Source organism: Pelobates fuscus, chromosome 3, assembly GCF_036172605.1.
Source record: "Pelobates fuscus isolate aPelFus1 chromosome 3, aPelFus1.pri, whole genome shotgun sequence".
Taxonomy (NCBI): Eukaryota; Metazoa; Chordata; class Amphibia; order Anura; family Pelobatidae; genus Pelobates; species Pelobates fuscus.
The window spans coordinates 73,626,356-73,641,294 of record NC_086319.1 but is presented as its reverse complement, the minus strand read 5'-3'; the positions used below and the strand labels follow the sequence as shown (position 1 = coordinate 73,641,294).

The following is a 14,939-nucleotide window of genomic DNA, read 5'->3' as shown; positions in this document are numbered from 1 at the left end:
GTTTACTAAACAGTGAATTGTAGTCCAAAATGTGCAAGTTGTTATGGTGGAGCGCTTAGTGAATTATGTAATGTGATACTTTAGTCACCTAGTGAATTATTGTGAACGAAAAATAAGTTGCATAATTCAGTCTAAAATAGCCAAGTTACGATATTTGGAGACTTTTTTCATTTGGACTAAATTTAGTGATTAGGTGAAGTTGGCAATTCACTATAATTCACTGAGTAAATAAATGTTTTTTACAATTCTAACTAACTCGTTAATTCCTGAAGATGTAGAAATATAGAGCTCAATTTAATATGAGATATAGGGCTCAATTTAATATGAGATATAGGGCTCAATTTAAGATTCTGGTGCTTGCCTACAAGTCTCTACATAATGCTGCTCCAACCTTCCTATCCTCCCTAATACACAAGTACGTCCCAACCAGGCCCCTGTGCTCTGCCGAAGACCTACGTATATCCTCTGTCCGTACTCCCACCTTTGATGCTCGACTTCAAGACTTCTCCAGGGCTGCACTGTTCCTGTGGAACTCCCTTCCCTTCTCCGTTAGACTTTCACCCAGTCTCCGTTCCTTCATAAAATAATTGAAAACTCACTTCTTCAAGAAAGCATATCAATTAAACTGTTAGCAGGTTTACATCCCCTGTCCCCAATGACTCCTCTCCTGCAACTGTCAAAATTACTTACTAAGCCCTCAGTGTATACTTTTCTAACAACCTACTTCACACCCCTACTTTTACCCTTTATGTCACTTTACCCCAGTCCCTCTAGCATGTAAGCCATTGAGTGGGGTCCTCAACCCCTCTCTTCCTGTATGTCCACTTGTCTGGTTACAATTACGTGTCTGTTGGTCCACCCATTGTACAGCGCAACGGAATTTGATGGCGCTATATAAATAATAAAATAATAATCTTTATTGCATCATCCTTGATTCCTCTTTATTCAATGAATTGACTTACAAAACAAACTAAATATAAAACAAAAGCCAGACATTTGTTATAACGGTTGTAGTACTGTAATTGACACATTACAATGAATCTAAACTGTTGACACCTTGAGCTACCTACATAAAACAAAATCAACAAATTACAACCAATCACAAGACACTATTTTCATGCATTGATAAATCGTACAGTTCACACACACGAGAAAGTATTTACATTTTCACAGTCAAAGAGCCTATCAGATCGTTGGATATCTGCACCAGAGCATGGCTCAATTTTGCTTTGGAGATGGTGACATTTACACGTAACGAAAAGAAAGACTATTAATTCTTGTTGTTTCTATTAATTCAGTAACACTGTGCCGCAAGACACATTCACTTTATTTGAATGGACTGCAACGAGCTACTGAACCTGCACCACCAGGAATTAATACAATTCCTATATCTTTCCTTTGAAGAACATTCTTTAATGCAGTCCACTCAATATGGGCTTGGTCAGCTTATAGTTATTTTTTGAGTCCAGCAATGGTCACAAGCTGTTGTTCATCATCCTGAAAAATACAAGAACAGGGCAGCTTTTAATAAAGTATGGTGTATTGATTCATAACCTGAGATTTACAGAAAAGATGTAGTAAAACAATGTTTAAAAGGACACTCCACTACCCAAATAAAAATAAAACAGCACTATTTAGTAAATATGAAAATGTGCATGCAATTCGTTATGCATTTCATTATGCATATTTCATTGGGGTATATCTAAATATAGCTTGCAAAAGCTGAAGATTCCCTGTCTGCTGCCTTTGCAAGCCCTCCCCTTCTAACTCCTCCCATACTTTTTGTGGCTGTCCAATCACAGACTTCCCAATGCAGCTCAATGAGAGGTCTTTGCAAGGCAGTTGGCCTGGGCAATTAATTGCTCCCTCTCCAGCAAGCTGAGCTGCTCTAGGGGTCTGAAGTGTTCATTTAAAGAGACTCACTAATAACCACTTCAGCATTTCAGTAGGGGTCATGGTGCAGGAGCCTCTTTAGTTATCTCACAATAGAAGGCTTTGCACTTAGTTTCCAACATGATAATGCAGTCTTACCTTTGCATTATCCATACAAATCTGTCCAACCTTGGACATCAAGACAAGTACTGGGAGTAGTTTAACAGATGTGGAGATAAGGTGGAGGTTTAATTTATACAGGCAGAAGAGGAATTGATGGTACCCATAAACAACTTGCATTATAACAACTACTGTATTCTCTAGTTGTTATGGTGCTTAGAATGTCTCTTTAACCCCTTAAGGACACATGACATGTGTGACATGTCATGATTCCCTTTTATTACAGAAGTTTGGTCCTTAAGGGGTTAATTCAACCCGATAGAGGGTTGTGATGACAGATCCACTAATACCATCTGCATATCCTAGTTTCAGTATGTATTACCTGTAATAGTTTTCACATTAACGTCATCATCAGCAGAGACTTTGTGAAGAACACTTTTTCAGGAATACAATTAAATATGAAATTATAAAAAAAAATATAAAAGCTACTTACAGAAAATGGGTCAAATGGCGGTTCGATGGTGGGTTCAGATGAAGAGATAGGTTTTGTGCTACTTTCATACATGGGATTGGAAAGGTTTGCGACTGGTGCTCCATCAAGCTCTGCCGCTATTTGTTTATCATCATACTGTATAAAACAAGAAACGTTGTTATTATTATCATTTATATAGTGCCAACATGTTCCGCAGAGCTATACAATTATAAAACGGGGATATGTGACAAGTAGTTAACATACAAAAATTAACAGACACAAGACTGGAGTTAGTGAGGGCTTTAATGATTAGCGTTAGCAGTTTGAATTGGATTCTAAAGGGTTCAAAAAGTCATTGTAATGATTGACAAAGGGGTGAGGTGTGGGAGTAGCTGTTAATCAGGAAGATAAGCCTGGTGGCAGCATTCATTACAGACTGAAGAAGGCCGATATGTTGCAATAGTTGCAGTAATCAAGTCGGGAAATGACGCATGCATAAACAAGCGCCGTAGTTGTATCTTGAGTTAAAAGTGTTTGTATTTGGAAAACTGTTAAGAACCCCTTTACATAACATACACCACTGTGTTAGGCTGGCCTCTCATATTACTTCCTATCACTATTTAACTCTAAAAGGCATTTACATTCATCAAACTCTTGTTGTTCTTTTAAATTGCATCAAACAGGAGAAACTTACACATGATACTAAAAAGTTAAATTTCACTCTACTCATCGTGCAAACCACATACTTTACTCTTGGCCAGCATACGTGCAATATTTCTAGTGGACAATATAGTGGTTAATGGCCCCAAGCTGGTCCCCTCGACAGAGTATGGGCTTTAAATACCTAATGATGATTCCAAGTGCCGTCATAGGAGTTCCCTAAACCCAAATAGAAGTGACTCTACATTGACTTGTGTTTTGGAGACTGTCTGTAGGTCAGCTGACCTTCACGTCTCTTACTGATGTTTGTAATAAGGGACTCATTTTAACTTTTTAGTGCAGCACTAACTATACTTTGTCTTTGTTTTTAATGTAAAGAGAGCCTCCATGAATACAGCACAACAATTTCTTAAAAATTTATTTAAACCTGTTTAGCTCTGCCCTATCCTGCTTCTCTGAGAGTCATCAAAACAGGTAGCCTCAAACTACTGCGGACAGGGGTGCCACTGATTGGGTGAAAGTGTCAGCTGACGGTAGAAACCAATCAATACCTCCCTATTCATAATAACGGCTTGAAAAAAAGTGCTATACTTGATGCACTCATTGGCACATTTCCTCAAATCTTTTGTGACTTTTTGTGCAATCAATTTTTCATGTGGGGATATTGACAGTGGCTCTGCCTGTGTACATATTACAGGTTTTAGAAGGACCCCTATTCAGTGATTTAGTTTTACTACTTAAGATATGTGCTCAGAATCTATAGAAAGGAAACATGGGTAAGATATTGATCTTGATAAGAGGCAAGCTTGTTCGTTTACATCATTAAATTGCTGGAACTGGAAATCCCGTCTGTTGAACTTCTTGTACGCATAGATCGCTAAAGCCACCAATCCAATAACCAGAACAATGGAAAAGAATATCCCGGCTCCGTGTCCTGCATGTAGAGCCTGGATAAAACAAAATATTAACACTTTATCAACACATACCTTACGCAAAGAAAAACACATAATCACATTAACATTGCCGGCAGCTTTATTTCATCAAAACGGCTATGTCATTAGAAATTGTTAATGCACCATCGTAAAGTATCTTAGAAACTATATATAATTTCTGTTGATCACTATACAATCTGTTTAGTAGCTTTTTAAAAGAATTAAACTGATAGAATGTTTGCATCAAACTGTGCATCATTCAAGAGTTCTAAGAACAATGTCCTGTTCTGTGCACAGAGGAATGCTGGGAGCAACTCTGCAAATCGAAGAATGTGCTCTCAGCATTATCGTTTACTGCTACTATGGGTTTGAACTCTGTGATTCAATACCAACATGGCCACCTCAACGATGAAATTGGCAGATATGACGGGGCAATTCCTGCTAAACCTACTATAGCTGGATAATCCAAGTAAATTAATATTGTTTTCATCAGATTGAGGAATGTGTGTGCTATATTAAAATATTTCAGTGTGACATTTTAAAATGTAAATTTTACCCCTTTTCTTATAATTAATAAACACACATTCATGGTAACGACATACAATGGGCAGAATTATAAACGCAACACTTTTGTTTTTGCCCCTTTTTTTCATGAGCCAAACTCAAAGATCTAAGACATTTTGTGTGTACACAAAAGGCCTATTTCTCTCAAATATTGTTCACAAATCTGTCTAAATCTGTGTTAGTGAGCACTTCTCCTTTGCAGAGATAATCCATCCACCTCACAGGTGTGGCAAATCAAGATGCTGATTAGACAGCATGATTATTGCACAGGTGTGGCTTAGGCTGGTCACAATAAAAGGCCACTCTAAAATGTGCAGTTTTATCACACAGCACAATGTCACAGATGTCGCAAGTTTTGAGGCGACTCCTGGGGGCTAAGGGACGTTCTGAATAATGCGGGATGAAGTGCATTGAGCCAGATTGCCTGACTACCACCACGGTGTTTACATCAGAAGGAATCCCTTAGACCCCAAAAGTCGCGACCAGCAGGGCTGTTGGTTGAACCTCAAGTAATATCTCCCGGTGGTCTGGGATAGATGTGGGATGGTGTCACAGGGTGAATAGAAGAACATTGACATCCCTGAAACACTTGCCTAGAGCTCAATGGGCTTTTCTTTACTTAGCATATCTAATAGAAAAGTAGGGGCTATCACATACACTCAACCCGGCAGAGAAAAGTTCAATTATAATATACTAACAGCAGCCAGAAACGGGCGGGGCCTGACCGCCATGCCGGATGGACGTGGGGCACCTCGGCTCCACAATGAAACTCTCAAATCCAGGCAAAAACTAACCTTTTCCCTTGAATCTAACACTCAACAGCGATATGCAGGCAAAGGGAACTCGAGCACCCACTGGGGTTGTCAATATCGGCCCTTGTACCGCTGGCAAGGCTGACTGCTGGGCAGCTGGGATTGAGGCCTGCCGCGAGGCCCTGGCGGGAGAAACGGCCGATCTCCCGCGCTTGGTCCGGCAGGACCTCTCGCACGCTCACTGAGGGCCCCGTTTCCCCCCCTGTGGGCCGGGGGGGTTATCCCGGACCCCACCGGAGAGGCAGTGACCGCGTTCACCACCTGAGCGGAGACATGCTAAAACTCGGACCGCATGGCAAAAGCCAAGATGGCCGCCGCACCCAATACCAGACGGAGAACGAGCTCCCATCTACACAATCGAAAGCTACAACTCCCAGCGCTACCAGCGGACCCAAGGGGACTTTATCTGGACTCTCACTCTGCCCACACAAAGAAGAGCAGCGGACACAGCAAGCAGGCTTTATTTTGCACCCAAGGCTGATGCTGGCAGAATCACAAAAGCGAACACACCCCTGGCTAGCAAGTACCGAAGCACTCAAGCAACCAGCGGGAAATATAAGGGACTTGATGATGGCCAGGATGCCAGCCGACCCAGCGCAACTGCAGGAGTAACTAAGCAGCTGAATATACATATAAATATGTGTGTAACTAAAACCCTAGCAGAGCACTGAATATAATTTAGTCTAGCATACTCCTTATATTATTATACTTGATCCTTGATTTTAATACAGTTGACAGTATTACTGCTAACCTGCATAGATATCTAAAAATGCCTAAGCCTACATGAAAGCTAAATCTGGCGAGCTCAGTGACTCGCTGCCCCCTGGTGGTCAATCTTAAGCAGTGTGGAGAAATCTGCACCCGACATTTTCTCACACAAGCCTGTACATTAAGCTTGTATAATCTACCTTTTACTAACGTAGGGTCTCTAGCCTGTAATGTTCTAAGTCTTACAATACAATCTATGATTCAGCCTGTTTCTTTAAACTAAAAAAAGTGCAACTGTTTCATATGTCATGGCACTGTATGTATTCAAATGTTTGTCCATTATAAGCTTGCGGACACTGTTGTGCTATGCAAGCCTGTCTGTTATTCTTTTATTGCACACTAAAATAAAGAATTAAAAAAAAAAAAGGAACAATTTTGGCAAAAAGCTGGAAATCGCTAGATATTCCGCCAATCAATAGCCTCACTTCACTGCACAAGAAATTTTAAAGAAATGTCACACAGACTCAAGCATCCCATCCTCCCACCTCTGGTTCCCCCTCACGATATTGTTTATATCCCCCCAAATCCAACCAGATTTCCCTAACTAATGCTGTATAGTATTTTTGCACGTAAAACCTATATTTACTGTGTAGCCACTCACAAGGTACACTTTAACAATACCCAACTTGGCTGTATGTATTTTCTGTTTATACTGGAAAACTCGATAAAAATTAAAAGTGTAAAAAAAAGAAAGCCTACTCTTCCTATTTTCATTTATTTATTTATTTCCTTGAAAAATACATTTAGCTTTTTCACACCATTCAATCCCTTCGGCTGTATACGATGATGCCGTTAATCCTTCACTTTTAGATGAATTGTTGCCTACAATATACAAGATGTAACAGCTTTCCACTTACTATTGGTTCAGGGGGAGCTTTAAGGGGTTCAGAAATCATGTGAATGATACCATTTGAAGCATAAAAGTCCCATTGTCGTATGACCTTTCCGTCCACATATTTGGTTCGGTTCTATAGCAAAATGGAAAGATTACACAAATTAGAAGCAGAGATTAATAAATGGTGGTATTGTTACCATGAGCTGTAAAAAAAGTATGCCAGGTATGCATCAAATATACAGAATAACAAACAGTTTGGAATACAAAACTCAAACTACTAGGGCACAATAGGAAAGGAGAGCAATGTATTATAACCTTCCACGTAGCCTCAACGTTCCTGAAGGGCCAGGCAGGATGCCTGCAGCCTGCCAATGTCCGAGGCCAGCCCACTGAAGGCACACCATGCGTGGAGTAGTGTTAAGGCTCTCTCTGTATGGTATTATTTCCCTGAGCATAGTGCAAGTGTTTCTAATGATGCATTCGATAGTGCTCCGTGTTTTGGGGAAAGTTCCCTTTTGTCCCTAAAAGCGGGATACCAGGGAACAAAGTCAGGATGGTGGAACACGACCCTAAAATAGGGACTGTCATGCCAAAATTGGGAACCATGTCGGGATGGTGGGACATAACCCTAAAATAGGGACTTTCCTGCTGAAATTGGGCAGTTGGGTGGCCTGCTTTATGATGTACAGAATTGAAAGGCTGGAATTCTGACATGGTTATTGTGAACTGTATGAATTTTAAAGTGAACATATAGGATGTGTGAGCTCAACCAGGTCTAAAAACGTAATTTAAACATCAAGAAGTAAGTATAACGCATACCTTATACTTCGCAAGCTAAAATAGAGCATTTCTAATTGTGAGTGTGTCCATATAACTCAGTAGTACTGTTATTGTGTTGGAGTTCACACAGAAAAAAAACGACTTTTCTAAAATAGTTCGAAATGTTGAGGGTCCTCTTACTTTTGCAGTTTGGGCCTTTTTGCGATCTAGGTCATTGTCCATGGAGATTGTCAGCTTGTTGCCTATCCTGGTTTGGAGGGCTGTTCCGTTGCTGAGATCATCAAAAAAGAATGTGCTGACATTCGCTAGGTGATATTCTATGTCACGGCCAGAGAGAGTCTGGAAGATAGGGATCGATAATAATAGTTCATTATAATATGACTCTCTAACATGTGCATGGTTATTCACTCACAGAGTTAATTTCCAACATAAGGCCAACATAGCTGAAATGGAAAAATTATCTAAGTCAACTATGGGCCTCCGTAGTGTAGCTTTATCTACAAGTTGTTTCCGATTATTTAGATTTAATTATCGTTTTTAGCATCAGACTATTTCACAGGAATCTGCTATCATTCTTCCAGCTTTAGGAAGTCTAGAGTCTCTGCCATTCGGCAATCTAGTGATAGATTAGCTCTCTCTATAGGTTGGACGTGTTAGGTTAGAGAGCTTAGTATCTCTGTGACCAATATTTTCGGTCTTTGCAGCTAAGCAACTTGCAACGAAATTTACTTTAGGCTCTGGCAGTGATCTTTAGCTTAGCCACGGTTAGGGAAACAGCGAACATAACTTCCACTAACCTAGCCTTAACGTATATGAAATACAGCTACACATTATCAGCTAGTCCAGGAGAGATTCGTAAACCTCTCTCACAGGGTTATTTCTTTACTGCCTTCACTTTAGTATTTGCACTATCCTGGGCTACTATTTTATTTTCTCCAGGTTATGGGTTTAGGTCTGTAAACTAATTCTGCTGCAACCCCAAGTCACTGTTTAGACATTTGGGGCCACTTCTGCACAGATTTGAGTTAGACTTAGCATTTACCTGGGTATTACTATTGTCTCAGTCTGATACATTACCAAATTGTTATTTTAGAACAGATATCCTTTCTCTTTTCCTTTTGATAAATTAGATACTCTGTTTAGATAACTTATGTCTTAGTAAACGGTGACTTTGTTTCATTTTTAGTTTAACAGTGTAGAGTATCTCTGTACATTTGGAATCAGACACTACTCTCTCTGTTTCTATTTATCAGTATAACAGTGACAATATTTTCTGTATCTTTATTTTTATCTATTTCTTTTTTCTCCCTCTCTGATTGGGTTTATGTAGTACTTAATATACGTATTTGTCCAGAGCTAGGTATTTTTCCAGCTCTTTTTAAATCCTAAATCTAATTAAACGTTAATTTTTATACATATCTTGGTCACTGGACAGCATTGTTTCTTTTTGTTTGCTATTCAGTTCGATGGGTTAACCCCTACTATTTCTGTCCCGCAATCCTATTTATTGCTTCATCAATTTTTCTTTATCTACTAAGTCAACTATGCTTCCAGTTCCATTACTTAGGCCTCAAACCCGAAATTCAATATGAATTCTCACTTTAGCGACTAGTCTTGTGAACTGCGAATTGTTGGTAATTCAAAGTGAATTAAATGTGAATGTAACATTGTAGGCTAAAATAGTCAAAATGTAAACATAATTGACACTCAGTAACGTTGCAATTACACTTCTTTATAATCATTCCTATAATCGGTTGTCTGGCTTAACCTTGTCCCTACTGAGATAGTCAGATACCTTACTACCAATAAGACATTACTTTTAGCTCCAAATATACAACATGGCCTCCCTCTAAAGAGACAGTTGATGTATAATACCATATGAAGAGGAGTGTTTCACATAATAGATTTCAAGTAGAAGAGAGGGTAAGTTTTGCCATGCATTTTCAGACGTGGCACTTACATGGTTCTCAAAGAGTCCATCATTGCTTGGGGCGAAAAGTGTTGCTTGGATTGATAAATTAGTGAGGTAGTTTACGAAGTCTTTGCCATTTTGTGAAGTATTAGAATAGGCCATGATTCCCTACAAAAATGAAATAAAATAATTAACAGAAAGTAACAAAAGTAACACTCAGAAGGTATGTTAGAAAGTGTGATACCTGATGTGATACCACTTTTAGTCAGCTGTAAATTCATTCATTGTATTGGCCAAAATAGTGAAGTTTGATTAATATCAGTTAATATCTGAATATCAATTCAAGGGACACTATAGTCACCCAGACCACTTCAGCTCAATGAAGTGGTCTGGGTGCCAGGTCCCTCAGGTTTTAACCCTTCAGATGCAAACATAGCAGTTTCAGAGAAACTGCTATGTTTGCATTTGGGGTTAATCCAGCCTCTAGTGGCTGTCTTCCGGACAGCCACTAGAGGCGCATCTGCGACACTGGAGGCACATTTCGCATCCATCGTGCAGAGCGTCCATAGGAAAGCATTGAGAAATTCTTTCCTATGGACACTTTGAATGCGCGTGCGGCACTTGCCGCGCATGCGCATTCGGCTCTGCTGACGTCGGACGGGGGAGCGGACATCGGTGGGGGAGGAGAGGCACTGGAATAAGGTAAGCTGCTGAAGGGGTTTTAACCCTTTCAGCGCCATGGTAGGGGGACCCTGAGGGTGGGGGCACCCTCAGGGCACTATAGTGTCAGGAAAACCGCTTTGTTTTCCTGACACTATAGTGATCCTTTAATATCTGAATTTTATCTAAATTTGCTATGTGAACTTAAAGTCCATGTTCATGTCAACAAAACGTGATGAACAGACATCAGAGCGTGGGGTACAGTTAAATTGGGCAAATACGGGAGATCCCAATATCTAGAACTACATATCCTCTCACAGACACTTTCACACCCATCCTGTTGTTCTGAATACACACCATGGATATTAAACCAGACGTAAGTGTCCGGATAGTGTATGTAAAAGGGATAGAAAAGACGGACTGTGAATATCTATGGTTCTTACCAACACAAAATTCGAAAATATAGGAAAAGACATCAAGACTTGGAGTATGTTTCCGTTGCAGTTGTACCCATCACCAATATAGCCATACTTGCAGGTGCATTCTACATCTGTTGAATAATTGTTTAAGTGATCAAACATTTAGTAATTGCATAAAAAATACAATCGTCATATATATATATATATGGAGCATACAGCCTGTTCTTGCAATCTGACAAATGTAAACATTGCTGTTTGCGAGAAACACAGTTTCTCTAGAGGCTGTCAATCAGAAAATCAGACAGCCACTAGGGACACCTCCTTGTAAAGACTTTCTGATATTGAAAGTCTTCATGTCTGTCTTTTTCTCAGTTTATAAAAGTGACACTTTCAATAGAAATAGGCCTGTTTATAACTGGACACTGAAACAACTCTAAGACTGTCAGACATCTGTGAAGGTTTTCTTTATCTTCCATTAGCTCCACAGAACTAACAGGAGAGGTAGACACACTCAATGAGAATCCTCCGACTGGTCAATTCCCTGGTACTGAAAGTACAAATTATAGGGCTTTCAGCAGATATGTAGCTTTGGCGCTGTTTATCTGACATACCCCAATAGAAAACATGCAGTAAAATACATGCATTTGCGGGTATATCTACTAAACAGTGCACATCCTTGGTGTTCCTTTAACTAATGACTTGCAGTTTAGTAAACAGAACTCTCATACACGATTATAAATGCATATATACAGTATTACAATTACAAAGCAAATAAGTACATTATCAAACCTAAAATACTAACTGGAGGGTCTCTATTTACTACTGTACATGTATTTTTCTTTAAAAGCAATGATGCATTATTATTATTTGAATGGGTTAAGAAAAGCAGTACATTTAATGTATAGTCACCCGTGTTTGATTGTCTACATAAATGTCAGATGCAAGTTATTACCTTTAACTCTGTAGCAGAAGGCATCCCAGGTCTCGCTAAGATTGACACGGATCTTGTAGTCTATAATTCCAACATGTCCTGATCCGCAGTTAGGGTTGGAGAATGCCATTGGATATCCGACTTGTGCTTTTTCCATCCATCCAGCTGAACACATACTGTATCCAGCCTAAATAATAACATTTAAAAAAAACAAAACAGAAGACACTTCTACTAGTCTAGTTGGTTGTACTTATTTGCATAATCAGGGTGATGCCCAATAGAATGCACAACAAAATTTACCTGAATAGGTAGGGAGTATTACCCAAAACAGACTGCAGATTTTGCAAGCTATTTATTGTATACTCCCAAAGAAACATGCCAGAAAATACATGCCTGTTATCTCTGGCGATATAGCTACTAGAATGTAAAAGAAATATAAAAGACATTTTTAGTGGAGTGTTCCCTTAATATACAGAGGGCTATTCACTAAAGTGAGAATAGTTGAGAATGTGTAGTGAGTTAAAAGCGAGTTTCAAATTTTTATTTAAGTCCCTGCCTCCCCCCCCCCCCCCCCCCCCTATATCCTTAAATACGTTAAAAACTCACCTTTATTTCAGCACTGCTTATGGAAAAGCATTGGATTGGCTGAGATTGTCAATTCTGATTATCTCAGCCAAGGAGGCAGGGTGGAGGTGTAGCCAAAACACTGCAATGGCCAATCAACATTGAATCAGTGCATCTCTATTAGGAAAGTTCTGCTCCTCAATGCAGAGCATAGAGACGCTGAATGTCAGTGCTGCATGTTGAACAGCACTGACCCAGGAAGCACCTCTCGTGGCCGTCTGTGACTGCCACTGAAGGAGTGCCTAGGCAACAATGTTTTCTCTGAAAAAGCAGTGTTTACATGAAAATTGTTCCTGCTGGAACTGACTATACTCACCAGAACAATGATATTAAAGGGGCACTATAGTCACCTAAACAACTAATGAAGCAGTTTTAGTGTATAGATCCTGCTTCTCAGGTTTTTACTGCTCAATTCACTGCCATTTAGGAGTTAAATCACTTTGTTTCTGTTTATGCAGCCCTTGTCACACCTCCATTGACTATGATTGGCACAGCCTGCATGAAAAAAACTGGTTTCAATTTCAATCAGATGTAATTTACCTTAAACAATTGTATCTCTTTCTCTGTAAATTGAACTTTAATCACATACAGGAGGCTCTTGCAGGGTCTAGCAAGCTATGAACATAACAGGGGATAAGAAAATCTAAATTAAACAGAACTTGCAATAACACTTTAGATGACTCTTTACAGGAAGTGTTTAGGAAGGCTGTGCAAGTCACATGCAGGGAGGTGTGATTGGGATTCATAAACAAGGTGATTTAACTCCTAAATGGCAGAGAATTGAGCAGTGAGGCTGCAGGGGCATGTTCTATACACCAAAACTGCTTCATTAAACTAACGTTGTTCTGGTGGCTATAGTGTCACCAGAAATCCAAGTTTGTTGAAAAGGCACCAGAGTGGGTTATGTCTGCTCTGTATGGTGTAATGATGTATATAAAAAGAAACAAAAAAACTCAAGATGACAGTATAGTATTGACCTGTAATCATTACCTACCGATGGTTTCTGCCCCGTACACAATGCCTTGTTCTGCCCCGTACAGGTAAACATTAATATTACAAGGGACATGCATATTAATTTATCAGTTAAGCAAATAAGCTCTGTTGATACCTGTTGTGCATATAAAAGCTGATTGTATGTAGCAAGAGTTCCACCCTCGTAAGTGCAGCCTTGTGCAGCTTCATCAAATGTAAACTTATAGGTTCCTTTCGTAGAGCGCAAATGAAACACGCCAACAAGTGTGTCTGTGTTAGAAAACAAAGAAGGTAATAAGAAAGTTCATAGTTTTACTACAACTGCACTAACAGAACTTCTGCAATCATTTTAACTTTTGTATCCCTATTACTTACTCTCAATACAAAGAGTTAGCTACAGTGCATAAAAATAAGCAAAGAAGGTATCACAAAGATTAAAAAAACATATTAAACTAATGTGCTAAAAAATTTTTTTTTCCAGTTGATGGATTTATTTGCATACTTCTGATATTTGCAAACAAATCGCTATTGGTACCAAAATGAAAAAAAAAAAAAAAATCTTGTTTATGTCTATATTTTTGTGTTTTATTTGCGTACATCTTAAGAAATACTGACACTTGAAAAATTAACCTACACCTCAAATTATTTATATAAAAATATATGCTTCCCAATACTGCAGCTCCCTTTTGTTTGTCTTCAACAATTAATATTCACAGAAAAAAATGACAAAAAAGTAAGGGCATATATAAATCAAAAATAGTTTAATTAAATTACACTATAGTCACCAAAACAGCTTTGCTTAATGTTTTGTGTATAGATCATGCTCCTGCTGTATCAATTCTCTGCCATTTAGGTGTTAAATCACATTTGTTTATGTTTATGCAGCCCTAGCCACACCTCCAATTGACTGACTCACACAATCTACATAAAACCAAGATGGATTAATTTTCAATCAGATGTAACCGACTTTAAAAGTTGTTGTGCTCTGTAAATTGAACTTTAATTACATACAGCAAGCGCCTGTAGGGTTTAGCGAGCTATCAACAGTGCTGGAGATAAAACATTCTAAATTGAACAGAATTTGTACTAAAGGAAGTGTAAACATTAGATGCCTCTTTACAGGAAGTGTTTAGGAAGGCTGTATAAGTCACATGCAAGGAGGTGTGGCTAGAGCTGCGTAAACAAAGTGATTTAACTCCTAAATGGCGTAGAATTCAGCGGTGAGTCTGCAGGGGCATGATCTGTACAGCAAAACTACTTCATTAAGCTAAAGTTGTTTAGGTGACTATAGTGTCCCTTTAACAAGATCCCAAACCTTGAAGTATCAATCCCTACAAGAAATGTGTTAGCAGATCCAGCTTGAAGCCAAGTAGGATCTCATAATATTTTATTAATGTAGATTATATTTTTGCTATATATGACAGAGAAAGGGTATATATATTGTGACGTTGTTTAAACATTTACTGAAATATATCTAAAAAACACTATTAAAAAGTAACATGAAGCAATGCTAAAGAATATAACGTATATATACTTGTACTTATATCATATATACTTTTTCATATCTAGAAAAAAAAATGTTATCTCAATAAATGTTTAATCAATA

General features: G+C 38.8%; 1 protein-coding gene across 1 annotated transcript in view; it reads right to left on the bottom strand.

Moving 5' to 3' along the window:
• Positions 1–1,292: 1,292 nt before the first annotated feature.
• The window catches only part of STAB2 (stabilin 2), a 135,293-nt gene continuing 121,646 nt past the window's right edge, over positions 1,293–14,939 (bottom strand). The window contains exons 61-69 of the mRNA XM_063447208.1: positions 13,470–13,603; positions 11,759–11,924; positions 10,831–10,937; positions 9,776–9,895; positions 7,996–8,154; positions 7,058–7,168; positions 3,943–4,071; positions 2,486–2,620; positions 1,293–1,497 (exon numbers count right to left, since the gene is read on the bottom strand). Coding sequence (XP_063303278.1) covers positions 1,453–1,497; positions 2,486–2,620; positions 3,943–4,071; positions 7,058–7,168; positions 7,996–8,154; positions 9,776–9,895; positions 10,831–10,937; positions 11,759–11,924; positions 13,470–13,603 — 1,106 coding nt within the window. The 3' untranslated portion in view covers positions 1,293–1,452. The remainder of the gene's footprint in view (positions 1,498–2,485; positions 2,621–3,942; positions 4,072–7,057; positions 7,169–7,995; positions 8,155–9,775; positions 9,896–10,830; positions 10,938–11,758; positions 11,925–13,469; positions 13,604–14,939) is intronic.